Source organism: Pongo pygmaeus, chromosome 13, assembly GCF_028885625.2.
Source record: "Pongo pygmaeus isolate AG05252 chromosome 13, NHGRI_mPonPyg2-v2.0_pri, whole genome shotgun sequence".
In the NCBI taxonomy this organism is placed as follows: domain Eukaryota; kingdom Metazoa; phylum Chordata; class Mammalia; order Primates; family Hominidae; genus Pongo; species Pongo pygmaeus.
In genome coordinates, this window is record NC_072386.2 from 51,270,495 (window position 1) to 51,286,594 (window position 16,100).

The window sequence follows — 16,100 nt, forward strand, 5'->3', positions numbered from 1 at the left end:
AATATTCGTTTAGCTGTTTCTCCTTTTTTTTTTAAAAAAACAAAAATTGTCAGGGTTATTCTAAAATCCTCAATGCTCAATAAAACAAATCTAACAATTTATTCTAAAGAAAAGAAATGCACAAAAATGCATATACAAGGATGTTTATGTAATTACTGATAATAAAGAACTGGAAATGATTAACAGATTTTATTAAAAAGGAAATTAGTGACTATTCAGCAAATTATTCAGAAGCAGCAGACAAAGAAAAAGAGTGACAATGTTTTCCAAAGTGTAAAAAAGTAACTCAAATAATGCCTAGTACTTTATCACTTTGGGAAACATCTGGAAGTATTTCTTAAAAAATTAATGATAGAAAGTTGGGCGCAGTGGCTCATACATGTAATCCCAACACTTTGGGAGGCAGAGGCGGGTACATCACTTGAGGGCAGGAGTCGAGACCAGCCTGGCCAACATGGTGAAACCCCATCTCTACTAAAAATATAAAAGTTAGGTGGGCGTGGTGTCATACGCCTGTAGTCCCAGCTACTTGGGAGGCTGAGGCAGGAGAATTGCATGAACCCAAGAGGCAGAGGTTACAGTGAGCCAAGATCATGCCACTGCACTCCAGCCTGGGTGACAGAACAAGAGATGAGAGAGAGGAAGAGAGAGGGAGAGAGAGGAAGAGAGAGGGAGAGAGGGAGGGAGGGAGGGAGAGAGGGAGGGAGGGAGGGAGAGAGGGAGAGAGGGAGGGAGGGAGGGAGAGAGGGAGGGAGGGAGAGAGGGAGGGAGAGAGAGAGGAAGGGAGAGAGGGAGAGAGGGAGGGAGGGAGGGAGAGAGGGAGGGAGGGAGGGAGAGAGGGAGGGAGGGAGAGAGGGAGGGAGGGAGGGAGAGAGGGAGGGAGGCAGGGAGAGAGGGAGGGAGGGAGGGAGGGAGGGAGGGAGAGAGAGAGAGGGAGAGAGAGAGAGGGAGGGAGAGAGAGAGAGACAGAGAGACAGAGAGAGAGACAGAAAGACAGAAAAAAAAAGAAAAGAAAGAAATGATAGAAATATCTGAATGATTTGATTCAGGTGACATTTTGCATTCTGAATTCTCTTCATTAAGTTTAAATTCTGTAAGTTGAAAAATGACTATGAAGGAAAATTTCAGCTAGTCTTAGAAGTCCAGCAGACAGCCGGTTAAGTAGTCATCCACCGCTATTACATCAACACAGATCCTCATAGCAATTATAGTTATTAAAATGCTTTTATATATGGTTTTGTTCAATCTATAACAATTCTACGAGGAAGAACTTCTGTAATAAAACACTCAGTTATTTCCAACATTCTTCCAAACAGTATCTCCAACCTTAAAGTTGAAGATCTAAGCCATTCTTAACTTTTAAAAATTCTTAAGAATTTATAAAAATATTCTCCTTCAGTATGGAAATTTCCATCTTTTATAGACTCCATCTTTTTTTACTAAGGTATACGTGCTTAATACCTAAAAATACATTCCTTGATCAATTCAGTAATTAAGCGGCACCAGTGAAGACAATCTTACCCCAGGAAAATTTTCACACGAAGTTCTTTTTTGGTCCTTGAGATTGTCTTCAATGTGGTAATTTCTGCATCAAACCAGAATCCTCTTTGTCCAGGACTTTCTACATTATAATTAACCATTACCACATCACCAACATTTAGTTCATTCCATTTCAAAATGGTTCTAGCTCGTGGTCTAAGATCCTTGACATTCATTTCTAGAGTACCGCTTTCTGGGTATCTGAGGAGAGAGAAAACCACATGGCTTATGATTACCAAAGACAACTAAAGTTTTATGCAATGTACAGAAAAACCTAATTTGCTGTGTTAATCATCTAAGAGAAAGAGTAAAATAGGTTGCAGTGTCCTTAAATAGCAGGTGTTACTTCATGTTGGTTTCTCACCTGTACTGTGATACCTACAGGGTAGTTTCTGTAAGTATGAGCATGAACCGCCTCCCCATTCCCACTAGGCCTTGGAGATGTGGATCTCTTCATGGCTTGCAGGTTGTCAGGCAAGTAAGTGTTCAGCCCACATTCAAGAACCACAGTCAACTACTTTGAGGGAGCTATATACTATTTTTCTAGAATAAACCATATGTTATGTATCTATTCAGTCACGTATTACTGTTATAATCTAGATATTCGCAATGGGAGACTGAATATTTGTAATGGCACTTAAATGATATACACTCATGATTTGACTTCCCAGAGCAAAACAATTCTTGTTAAAGTCTTATTAAGACATTCATTGCTAGCTGGGAAAGTAGGGGACTGGGGAGGGTGATAAAAACACAAGCTCTTGCTCTACATTTTTTTAACCCATGTTTTGTTTTGGTTTCTGAGACAAGGTCTCACTCTGCCACCTAGGCTGCAGTACAGTGACATGATAATAGCTCACTATAGCGTCAAACTCCTGGGCTCAAGAAATCCCCGAGCCTGAGCTGCCTGAGTAGCTGGTACTACAGGCACATGCCACCACACCCAGCTAACATGTTTTTCTTTTGTAGAAGCAGGGTCTTACTATGTTCATGAGGCTGGTTTTGAACTCCTGGCCTCAAGCAACCCCCTGCCTTGGCCTACCAAAGTACTGCGACTACCGGCGTGAGCCACCATGTCAGGCCTCAATCAAGTTTTTTGTTTTGTTTTATGAGATGGAGTCTTACTCTGTCGGCCAGGCTGGAGTGCAGTGGTGCGATCTCAGCTCACCGCCACCTCCACCTCCTGGGTTCGAGTGATTCTCCTGCCTCAGCCTCCTAAGTAGCTGGGATTACAGGCATGTGCCACCACTCCCGGTTAATTTTTGTATTTTTAGTAGAGACGGGGTTTTGCCATGTTGGCCAGGCTGGTCTCGAACTCCTGACCTCAGGTGATCCACCCACCTCAGTCTCACAAAGTGCTAGGATTACAGGCATGAGCCACCGCACCCGGCCCCAAGTTTAAGTTTTAATAGGACTAGATGATGGCCTCTTTCTGATCTTTGTACAAGTTCATCAAGTTCTGCCATTTGCAATACTTATAAGAACATGAACCTAGCATATTCCAATAGCCTTCATTTTCCCTGAAAGAGAAAGGAAAGATTCCAGTTTCTTTCTTTCTTTCTTTTTTTTAAATATAAGTTCTTGGATACCTGTGCAGAACGTGCAGGTTTGTTACTTAGGTATACATGTGCCATGGTGGTTTGCTACACACACCCATCAACCCGTCATCTACATTAGGTATTTCTCCTAATGCTATCCTTCCCCTAGCCCCCAACCCTCCGACAGGCCCCCGCTGTGTTATGTTCCCCTCCCTGTGTCCATGGGTTCTCATTGTTCAACTTCCACTTATGAGTGAGAACATGTGGTGTTTGGTTTACCGTTCCTGTGTTAGTGTGCTGAGAATGATGGTTTCCAGCTTCATCTATGTCCCTGCAAAGGACAGGAACTCATCCTTTTTTATGGCTGCATAGTATTCCATGGTGTATGTGCCACATTTTCTTTATCCAGTCTATCATTGACGGGTATTTGGGTTGGTTCCAAGTCTTTGCTATTGTGAACAGTGCTGCAATAAACATATGTGTGCACGTGTCTTTATAGTAGAATGATTTATAATCCTTTGGGTATACACCACCCAGTAATGGGATTGCTGGGTCAAATGGTATTTCTGGTTCTAGATCCTTGAGGAATTGTCTTCCACAATGGTTGAACTAATTTACACTCCCACCAACAGTATAAAAGCGTTCCTATTTCTCCACATCCTCTCCAGCATTAAAAGAACTAGAGAAGCAAGAGCAAACACATTCAAAAGCTAGCAGAAGACAAGAAATAACTAAGATGAGAGCAGAACTGAAGGAGATAGAGACATTAAAAGCCCTTCAAAACAAAAAAATCAACAATCCAGGAGCTGGTTTTTTGAAAAGATCAGCAAAATAGACTGCCAGCCAGACTAATATAGAAGAAAAGAGAGAAGAACCAAATAGACACAATAAAAAATGATAAAGGGGATATCACCACTGATCCCACAGAAATACAAACTACCATCAGAGAATACTATAAACACCTCTACACAAACTAGAAAATCTAGAAGAAACGGATAAATTCCTGGACACATACACCCTCCTAAGACTAAATCAGGAGGAAGTCGAATCTCTAAATAGACCAATAACAAGTTCCGAAATTGAGGCAGTAATTTATAGCCTACCAACCAAAAGAAGCCTAGGACCAGACGGATTCACAGCTGAATTCTACCAGAGGTACAAAGAGGAGGTGGGTACCATTTCTTCTGAAACTATTCCAAACAATAGGAAAAGAGTGACTCCTCCCTAACTCATTTTATGAGGCCAACATCATCCTGATACCAAAACCTGGCAGAGACACAACAAAAAAAGAAAACTTCAGGCCAATATCCCTATGAACATTGATGCAAAAATCCTCGATAAAACACTGGCAAATCGAATCCAGCATCATATATCAAAAAGCTTATCCACCATGATCAAAGTCGGCTTCATCCTTGGGATGCAAGGCTGGTTCAACATATGCAAATCAATAAACATAATCCATCACATAAACAGAACCAATGACAAAAATCACATGATTATCTTAACAGACACAGAAAAGGCCTTCTACAAAATTCAACCCCTTCGTGCTAAAAACTCTCAATAAACTAGGTTTTGATGGAATGTATCTCAAAATAATAAGAGCTATTTATAACAAACCCATAACCAGTATCATACTGAATGGGCAAAAACTGGAAGCATTCCCTTTGAAAGCTGGCACAAGACAAGGATGCCCTCCCTCACCACTCCTATTCAACACAGTATTGGAAGTTCTGGCCAGGGCAATCAGGCAAGAGAAAGAAAGTATTCAAACAGGAGAGAGGAAGTCAAATTGTCTCTGATTGCAGATGACATGATTGTATATTTAGAAAACCCCATCGTCTCAGCCCAAAATCTTCTTAAGATGATAAGCAACTTCAGCAAAGTCTCAGGATACAAAATCAATGTGCAAAAATCACAAGGATTCCTATACGCCAATAACAGACAAACAGAGCCAAATCATGAGTGAACTCCCATTCACAATTGCTACAAAGAGAATAAAATACCTAGGAATACAACTTACAAGGCATGTGAAGGACCTCACCAAGAAGAACTACAAACCACTGCTCAAGGAAATAAGAGAGGACACAAACAAACAGAACAACATTCCATGCTCATGGATAGGAAGAATCAGTATTGTGAAAATGCCCATACTGCCCAAAGTAATTTATAGATTCAATGCTGTCCCCATCAAACTGCCATTGACTTTCTTCACAGAATTAGAAAAAATTACTTTAAATTTCATATGGAACTAAAAAAGGGCCCGTACAGCCAAGACTATCCTAAGCAAAAAGAACAAAGCTGGTGGCATCATGCTACCTGACTTCAAGCTATACAAGGCTACAGTAACCAAAACAGCATGGTACTGGTACCAAAACAGACATATAGACCAATGGAACTGAACAGAGGTCTCAGAAATAACGCCACACATCTTCAACCATCTGATCTTTGACAATCTTGACAAAAACAAGAAATGGGGAAAGGATTCCCTATTTAATAAATGGCGCTGGGAAAACTGGCTAGCCATATGTGGAAAACTGAAATTGGACCCTTTCCTTACACCTTATATAAAAATTAACTCAAGATGGATTAAAGACTTAAACGTAAGACCTAAAACCATAAAAACCCTAGAATAAAACCTAAGCAATACCATGCCGGACAAAGGCATGGGCAAAGACTCCATGTCCAAAACACCAAAAGCAATGGCAACAGAAGCCAAAATTGACAAAAGGGATCTCATTAAACTAAAGAGCTGCTGCACAGCAAAAGAAACTACCATCAGAGTGAACAGGCAACCTACAGAACGGGAGAACATTTTTGCAATCTATCCATCTGACAAAGGGCTAATATCCAGAATATACAAAGAACTTAAACAACTTTACAAGAAAAAAAACAAACCACCCCATCAAAAAGTGGGCAAAGGATATGAACAGACAGTTCTCAAAAGGAGACATTTATGTGGCCAACAAACATACGAAAAAAAGCTCATCATCACTGGTCATTAGAGAAATGCAAATCAAAACCACACTGAGATACCATATCATGCCAGTTAGAATGGCAATCATTAAAAAGGAAAAAACAGATTCTAGTTTTTATATGTAGCCAGCTCTCTAGAAACATTTTAAAAAGAAAAAAGCCAAGAAATTTCATCAGAAAGTAAAACCATGTAAAAATTCTAGCAGTATCTTGGCTGTACATATATTTCATAATAGTAAGTGTTACAAACCTAACCTGACCTGAACCTAAAGCTTTATAAGGTTCTTCAATTTTACGTATTTTTATTTATTGTTTTTAGAGACAGGGTCTCACTCTATCACCCAGGCTGGAGTGCAGTGGTGTGATCATGCCCGCTGCAGCATTGGCCTCCCAGGCTCAAGCAATCCTCTTACCTCAGCTTCCCAAGAAGTGGGAGCTACAGATGCATGCCACTACGCCTGGCAAGTTTTAAAACTTTTTGTGGAGACAGGGTCTCACCATATTGCCCAGGCTGGTCTCAGACTCCTGGGCTCAAGCAATTCTCCCATCTTGGCCTCCCAAAGTGCTTGGATTACAGGCATAAGCAATCATGCTGAGCCAGGTTCTTCAATTTTAGGCCTAACTTCCTGATATCATCAGACCAAAGAAATCAGTAACAGTCCACAATGGCTTCTGTAAAATTAAGACCTGCTGCTCTGCAAGTATGTTCATTGCAGCACTATTCACAATAGCAAAGACTTGGAACCAACCCAAATGTCCATCAATGATAGACTGGATTAAGAAAATGTGGCACTTATACACCATGGAATACTATGCAGCCATAAAAAAGGATGAGTTCATGTCCTTTGTAGGGACATGGATGAAGCTGGAAACCATCATTCTCGGCAAACTATCGCAAGGACAAAAAACCAAACACCGCATGCTCTCACTCATAGGTGGGAATTGAACAATGAGAACACTGAGAACACCTGGACACAGGAAGGGGAACATCACACACCCGGGCCTGTTGTGGGGTGGAGAGAGTGGGGAGGGATAGCATTAGGAGATATACCTAACGTAAATGACAAGTTAATGGGTGCAGCACACCAACATGGCACACGTATGCATATGTAACAAACGAGCTCGTTGTGCACATGTACCCTAGAACTTAAAAGTATTAAAAAAAAAACAAAAAAACTGCTGTTCCTATGTATTTTAGGTAGTAGAGGGACAAAGAAATGAGTAACATCTGGTTCTTACTCTTAAAAAGCGCAATCTATCAAAGGTAGGCCAGGCTACTACAGCAGTGGTTCTCAAAGTATGGTCCCCAGATCAGCAGCATCAACATCATCTAGAAATCCAAATTATTGGGCTCCATCTCAGACCCTTAGTCAGAAACTCTGGAAATGAGGTCCAGCAATCTACATTTACAAATCCCCTCAGTGATTCTGATGCATGCTCAAGTTTAAAAACCCACTGTGCCAGAGAAATACAGGAATTAGTATTTATGATATTAAATATCATATCCTAGTGAGGCAGCATTAAAAAGGTAGAAACTAAGGGAAGAAATCTTGAACCGTTACCCAACTAAGAGTGGCCTGCTCAAAACCAAAGTGGGCCTGAAGTTAGAAGCAGCTAGCTCTGGCTCTTCCAAATCAAATGAGGACTACGTAAGCTCAGGACTCTAATAGTGTACCTAACTCACTTAGATTAAATAGATATTAATCCTGTGTGGGATCTTACAGTAGGTGATGGGGGCTGGGGGGCGTTTTAACTCTAAGAAAAGCCACTCTGTGTTCACATAGTTCTGACATAGGAAAGAGAAGGTACTTGATACTGAATCAAAGATAAGCTTTTGGAACGCATTCTACGCCTTAAGTCCTGAAGAAATCGACACACTCTTGCCACAACAGATCTAACACTTAGCCTAAACGTCCCTCCCAGCCTCAATCACCATCTTTCCCAATTCAAACCATTTTTAATGAATTTCCTTCAACTCATGTGACAAGGTTTTGGATCCTTGTATCAATCCTGGTGTCTTCACTCAAAAGATGTTCTATTTTCAGCCTGCCTAGCTTTAGATTCCCAATTTAGCTTCTCCCTCAACCTCCCACCAACCCCTCAACTTAGCTTCTGGCCACTGTGTATACTTGGGAAAGTTACCAAACCTTTTGGACTATATTCCTAATCTGTAAAATGTACCTAATGGTAACTGTATCTCATATGGTGGTTTTGAGAACTAAAATGAGAAGTCTTTTAAATCACTTAGAACAGTACATAATGGGGGTAAGTAAATGTCAGTTAGTATTTTTTTATTATGCAGAAATAATCTTAAAGAAGGAACCTGACAAGTACAAAATTATGTCTATGGTTCTACTCTTCTCCATTTCAATCCCCACTTTTTTTTTTTTGAGACAGAGTCTTACTCTGTTGCCCAGGTTGGAGTGCAATGGCACGATCTCAGCTCAGTGTAACCTCCGCCTCCCGGGTTCAAGCAATTCTCCTGCCTCAGCCTCCCAAGTAGCTGGGACTACAAGCGCCTGCCACCACTCCTGGTTGGTTTTCTGTATTTTTAGTAGAGACGGGGTTTCACCATGTTAGCCAGGATGGTCTCAATCTCCTGACCCCGTGATCCGCCCGCCTTGGCCAATCCCATTTTTTAATGGTCAAACCTAAATTTAAAGTCTGTAGCCCAACATCTGGTATTTATACATTCATGTTGTTTCACAATGGTTTGGTCAAAAAAATAACAAACATTTTTCTCAATCTATAAAATGAGGTTAAACTAGATCTTTTAGTGCTTTTCTAATTCCACAGTTGTAAATTCATTTCCTGCCTCAATATTCTTAAGTCCATGTAAGACAGAAACCTGTTCTATTTCAGATGATATTCCTTTCTCAGCTGTAAAGTGAAAATTACTTGGACAACACATTATCATCATTCTGTATGTTTTTAAATAACACGGTAAAAAGCATATTTCAGTGGCAAAAGAACCACCTCCATTAACTTAACTTTGTCAAAATTAAATACCCAGAATGGGAAGATTTTGAACTAAGTAGAGAACCTCAACAAAGTTTTAAAATTGTATATACAGTTATGTTTATATGGAGACAGGGCACCACGGCAAGGGAATTTAAGCTATTCCTGCACCAAAACTAAATTTGTACAAACTCAGGAGAGAATTATGTAGTGGATTATATATATTCTATCTGTAGTCACACACATACATAGTTAAGTCTGTAAAAGATAAGTCATGAAAACGAAGCATACATTTTTAAATTCTAGCCAAGGAGACAGTAAGTCAATTGCTAGGGGAAAAAAAACAAAAACAAAAACAGAAAAGGAACATAAAACTACTCTTAAAGTCGGGAACCTATTATGTGCTCAAATGTTACCTAATATTTTCCTGGGCATCTTCAGCTACAGGTATTTTAAAATATACAGTGATAACTCTAAAGCTCCACTCTTGCCCAAACTTTTTGGATTCATATAACCATCTACACCCCGAAATGAAATGTCCCAGAAGCACTTCAAATGCAAAGCATCCAAAATGGAATCCCCCTACCCCATAATCTGCTGGTGCTCAGTATTCTCTGAGAAAAACCCTTCATGCTCTTAGAAGTGTAAGAGTTATCTCCAATTTATCTTATATTGCCTTTATCCAGTTACTTAGTCCCACTTACGATAACCTGTTAATGATTGTTTAACGTAACTCTATCTCCTTAGTTAAAATCTACCTTTCTCAGACTAGGCCCAACACATTTCCCCATCTTTAGGATCACACCTTTCAATCCATATCATACTTCTGCCAAAATGAAGATTCTAAGACACAGACCTACTTAAAATATTTTATGAAGTTTGATTACAATTTGTTGACAGGCTATGGGAAAGCAAGTACTCTCATATATTGCTGACAAATACAAAGTGGTATTTTCCCCTCTTAGAGGGGAATCTGTTAATTACCAGACACACTGTCTACACATTTACTTTCTGACCCAGGAATTCCACCTCTAGGACTCTATCCTGGACATAAAATCCTGATGAAAAGATACACAAGGCTATTTATAGCTGCACTATTTGTAACAGGTCTAAAAACAATCAAACGTCCATAACAGAAACCCTTAAGATAACACGATACAGGTACATAATAGAATATTGTGCTCCTATAAAAAAGAAATGAGAAACATATACTATGAAGTGATCTCCAGGATATACGAACTTAAAAAAAATAAGGTGCAAACGGTATGTGTAGTTTCTATTTTCTATCTAGTGTATATACATATAAATACACATATATACACTAGATATGGGTATACGGCGTATATACAAATGCATATATACACAATACACTTTTATTAAAACAGAAGCATAAACCAAACTAACATTGTTACTTAAATAACTAGGTGGGAGGCTGAGGCAGGAGAATCGCTTGAACCCAGGGAGGCAGAGACTGCAGTAAGCCCAGATCGTGCCACTGCACTCCAGCCTGGTGACAGACCAAGACTCTGTCTCAAAACAACAACAACAACAACGACAACAACAACAACAACAAAACTAGGTAAAAAAACAGGATAGAAGGAATCAGGATGGAAGCTCAATTTCTCTTACTATATTTTGTTTTGGAGATTTAACTACAGAACTATGTAATGTGTCACATAATTATAAACACAATTAACAAAATGTGAGAAATCCCTAAAAACCAAAAGCAAAATGAATGAAACTACACAACTGGTAGCCTAACACCACCAGGATAAACAATTATAAGTTATGTGAAAGCACACCAAGTTCACTAGACAGCCCAAATGATATATTTCCTAAAGACAAAAAAAAAAACCACATAACTTTTCAGTAGTCCTATTGTTTGCAATATGAGAGTATTGTTAGTCTGAAACTACCATGAGTAGGATAAAGCAAATCAGTGATATCATTAGGAACTGTGATTTTCAGGTTAAGAGAAAATAAATATAAAACCACAGAGGTTAAATTATAACTCTTTCCTCCTCTAAATTTAATTGGAAATATCAATATTCACCATGGTATATTTAAGTATTTCCTAGTTCTTTTCCAATGAAAAGACCTAGAAACATGACCAAACACATATCAATGAGCAGCACAGACTGTGTGCTCTAAATACGATTTCCAATTCAAAATAACTGGCATTCCTAGACATGGCTGAACCCAGGGCTGGAACATTCTGTTATACCTGAACACAAAGAAACATTCAAAAACTATTATGTCACTTTAAACTTGAAGGATCTTCCATAGGCTAAAGACAAGACAATCTAAGCACCAAAGTAACAACTGGGATAGGTTAAAAATAGGTGTTAAAAGGCACTGGAAGTTCATAATACTACTTAAAAGTATCAATCTCAATGGTCAACCTTTGAAGGATTCTAGGGAATTACAATACAAGCTGGTAACAAATTTTGAGTGTATCAGGCTGACAACACCTGAATCTTACCACAGAAAAGTATTATGTGTCTCCTGATGGTATACCATGCCATAGGTAAACAAACACTCTCTCTCAAGTAGTCCTATTTAACAGAGTTTAAATCAAATCAAACTTTAGATGTAATTATCAGCTTCTCAGGAAACTAACACATAACAGAAGAATGTGTCAAATATCACTACAGGAATGTGATCAGTAAAATCCAGACTGAGAAAATTGTACAAGACAAATGACACAGTTTATTTAAATAAATAGGGGGGGAAAGGGGGAAGAAATCTGTAGATCGAGACTTACCAACTAAATGTAATGGGTGGGGTTTGTTTTTGATCCTTATGTGAACAACCTAAGTACATTTTTAAATAGATAATTAAGGAACTATGAACATTGATTGGTTATCTGATGTTAAGGAATCATTGGGAATTTTATGTGACATTTGTTGTTACACTTTGTATGTCGGCGTTTCCAAGTCCATTCCCAGGTTCAATGATGTAGAACTCACAGGACTCCTCTACACATTACAGCATGAAGCTATACCCATGGCTGAGTTAATACAGTCAAAAAACAAACAAAAAACAAACAACAATGAAAAGCAAAATCAGCAAAGGGAAAAGGCACATGAGGTGACCAGAGGAAACCAGACACAAGCTCTCTAAGACACAAGCTCTCATCTCCTAGTAGTAGAAAAGGCACATGAGGTGACCAGAGGAAACCAGACACAAGCTCTCTAATAGACAAGCTCTCATCTCCTAGTAGAGTCACACAGGGCATGCCTCCAACAACCAACTGTGACAACACATGGGAAATATTGTCTGCTAGGGCAGATGAGAGCGTTCAAGGTAATTAGGGGCTGATAACAGGTACTGCCTAGCACATACCAGAATTCCAGACTCCCAGAAGCAAGTGTTCAGCATAAACCATACTGTTTGCAAAAACAGTTTAGGCACAGAGAACTATTTTTAATCAGAAAATAATGGGAATGTTCCTGAAATCTAAGGTTTCCAAACAGCAGGCCAGGGCCAACCCATATAAGCTGACCATTTTAGGGATACCAGTCTCAGATCTGATGTTAACTCTTTTCTGCAAACTCTAAAAAGAATCCTTTTTAAGCCATTTTGTCCGTTGGATACTCTGGGAAACAGACGACAAGATGAAGGTAACACCTATGAAAGATAGGGAAAGAAAGGAGAACTAGGCATTAAAAGCCCTTAGACCATGATGCTGGTCTATCATTTTGAAAGAAGGAAGGGACAGGAAAAGCCTGAGTGTTGTTCAACTCTGACAACATCTTGGCCAGTCTAATGGTAAGCTCAGGTGTGAAATTAACATTGGGCAGAAATTGCCAAATCTAGAAGCATTGTCACACTTGGTCACTGGCTGAGGGAGGCCAAGAAAGAGCACAACTTTGCTTCAAACACTGTGGCAGAGTTAGAAAGTGCTGTAGTTGAAGACGATCAGCTAACTGCACTACTTGCAGCTGGTCAGTAAAGGTCTTTCTTAAGACCTTTACTTCTTAGGATCCACAGTTTCTAGGGCCACATATGAGGCCATTTGCAATGGAAATCATATAAGGTTCAGGACTTGCTTCAAAATAATACAGTGGTGCTTAAAGGTGCTGGTAAAGGTAAGACAAAATTGGCTATGAGTTGATAATGGTTAAAGCAAGGTGATGGGCTCATCATATTGCTGTTCTGAAATGTTTAAAGATTTCCATAATAAACACAAATGCTACGCAATTGAAAATCCAAACACTGGCTAAACACAAAAGGCTCTTCCTATTTTTTGAAGTTTTTCCTTATGTGTACAAACTTTAAAAGGTGACATTCAAGGCTTACAATGAAGACAAGTAGTCTGTCTACTGCCACAACCTACCACATTCTTAACTCCTGTTACTCAAGAGGCAAAAACTTTCCATTCTTATTTACCTCCACATTTTCAAACACCATGCTTTGTATTTTTTGTTGTTAAACTGTTACTCTTAACATTCACCAAATACAGTTCACTTGCCTCCATCCTCCTCTTATAATTACTAACACATGGCACTGCATTAAGTAAGTGTTCACATATACTTATAACAAACCTTAGGACTGTTTGACATTATTCTATCCCCATTTTACAGATGAAGCATAGAAGTTATTTATTTGGACGGTAATAAAAACAGAGACGTTATTCAAACTGATCATCTGGCTCTAGAATCCATACACTTAACAGATGTTGACAAATTTTTTCTTCTTCTTAAACATAGAAACTATGTAGTTTGTAAAATCAGTATTTTTTACATGTTAACTAAATAGTATTCACAGATAAGTAATGAAGTATGCTTAATTACATTTCCTTCCTTCCACAGCTGTGTTTTCTTTGAGTGTTTGCTTGCTCTTTTTGGTTGTTACTATGTACCTATTATTAATTTATCTACATTCCTACACAGTTGTAAAACTGTTCAGACATCTTAGGTACTCTGTCTTTTTGCAACTTTGAAACATTTCTTCTAGAGCCTCTGTCAAATTCCAATCTGAATACCTTGCTTTGTCCAGATTGTAGGCTTTGTAGGCTTTACGCCTGGTCCACAGCTTTCATGCTAGCATCTCCTTCCATTACCTCCTATATTGAATCCTATTTCCTGGAGAGCGTGTCTTCTTTCCTGTTTTAAACACTAGGTAGGGTTAAAAGTGGTTAAAATGTTAATACAAATTAACCAATCCTCTTGTTTTTAGTTCTATTCCACATGCCTTCCTCCAAAATACCTAGTGAATTCAAGGCCTGAGCCTTCCCCAAGGTTCTCCAACACCAATTTGCTTGCTTTGTTTGTTGGCTTCTCGTCCAGAGGTTTCAGTTTTCTCTGGCCTGCTAAACTAGGCAATGTTAATTAGTGTTGTGCCTTCCAAAATCTTGTTGCTTTCTCTTGTGTTTTGATTTCTGTGCCTTTTGTTTGTCCTCAGGGGTTTATGGATTTATTATTCTACTGTCTTCTAGGATGGTTTAGGAAGGAGTGGAAAGAAACATGTATCTTAACCTGCCATGTTTAACTGGAAATCTTTATTTACCTTTAGTTTCATTTCTTCTTACTCACTATATGCTTTCTACACTCCAGCCATATTAATCTACTCTCAGTTAGCCCCATATTTTCTGCCTCTTTATCCTTGTATACTGCTGTTCTCCTTCAGGAACTAAAATATCTCCTCTACCTTTGTACTCTCAAAGCTAGGTATGCATATTTCCATCATACTGTATAACAGCAATTTTTCATTGAGGAGCAAGTACCATGTTCAAAATATAGAGTGTTTGGGAGAGACCAGGCCTACAAATGTTTGGAAACATGTCCAACTTACTAAATAGAAAAATGTGCTTTTATATAAAAAGCTCTTAATCAAATATATAATAAAGTATGACCGCCTGGCATCTATTTTGCTAATAGTAGAAACAACATAATTAGGTTAAAAAAATATGTATGCTGGCTGGGCGCAGTGGCTCACGCCTGTAATCCCAGCACTTTGGGAGGCAGAGGCGGGCAGATCACGAGGTCAGGAGATCAAGACCATCCTGGCTAACATGGTGAAACCCCATCTCTACTAAAAATACAAAAAAATTAGCCGGGTGTGGTAGCAGGCACCTGTGGTCCCAGCTACCTGGGAGGCTGAGGCAGGAGAATGGCGTGAACCCAGGAGGCGCAGCTTACAGTGAGCTGAGATTGCGCCACTGCACTCCAGCCTGGGTGACAGAGCGAGACTCTGTCTCAAAACAAAAAGTATGCCAAAAATAAAACTTCTAAGTATTATTTGTTTGTTTGTTTATTTACTTTTTGAGACGGAGTCTCACTCTGTCACCCAGGCTGGAGTGGAGTGGCGCGATTTCGGCTCTCTGTAATCCCCACTTCTTGGGTTCAAGTGATTCTCCTGCCTCAGTCTCCCAAGTAGCTGGGACTACAGGTGTGCACCACCACGCCACGCAAATTTTCGTATAGAGATGGGGTTTCACCACGTTAGCCAGGCTGGTCTCAAACGCCTGTCCTCAAGTGATCCACCCGCCTTGGCCTCCCACACTGCTGGGATTACAGGTATAAGCCACCGTGCTCAGATCTAAGCATTATTTAAGAGTATGTAGACCGGGGCTGAAGCAGACGAATCACTTCAGCCACGAGTTTGAGACTAGCCTGGGCAACATGGCGAAACCCTGCTTCTACTAAAAATTAAAAAAAATTAGGCCAGGCATGGTGGCTCACGCCTGTAATCCCAGCACTTTGGGAGGCTGAGGCAGGTGGATCACTTGAGGCCATGAGTGAGACCAGCCTGGCCAACATGCTAAAACCCTGTCTCTACTAAAAATTAGCCAAGTGTGGTTGCACACGCCTGTAATCCCAGCTACCTGGGAGGCTGAGGTATGAGAATCGCTTGAACCTGGGAGGCGGAGGTTGCAGTGAGGCAAGATTGAGCCACTGCACTTCAGCCTGGTGACAGAGCAAGACTGTCTCAAAAAAAAAAAAAAAAAAAAAAAAAAAAAAAAAAAAATTACCCAGGTGAGGTGACGTATGCCTGTAGTCCCAGTTACTTAGGAGGCTAAGGCAGGAGGATCACCTGAGCCAGGGAAGTCGAGGCAGCAGTGAGCCGAGATCATGCCACTGCATTCCT

The 16,100-nt window shown here is 39.8% G+C and overlaps 1 protein-coding gene across 3 annotated transcripts in view; it reads right to left on the reverse strand.

Annotated features, from left to right (window-relative positions):
- The window catches only part of UHRF2 (ubiquitin like with PHD and ring finger domains 2), a 93,831-nt gene that overhangs the window by 44,854 nt on the left and 32,877 nt on the right, over positions 1–16,100 (reverse strand). For all 3 annotated transcript variants that reach the window (XR_008504530.2, XM_054500811.2, XM_054500812.2), the window contains exon 4: positions 1,522–1,740. Coding sequence is in view for 2 of the 3 variants with exons in the window: in XM_054500811.2 (XP_054356786.1) it covers positions 1,522–1,740 (219 nt within the window). In the remaining variant the exon portion in view is untranslated. The remainder of the gene's footprint in view (positions 1–1,521; positions 1,741–16,100) is intronic.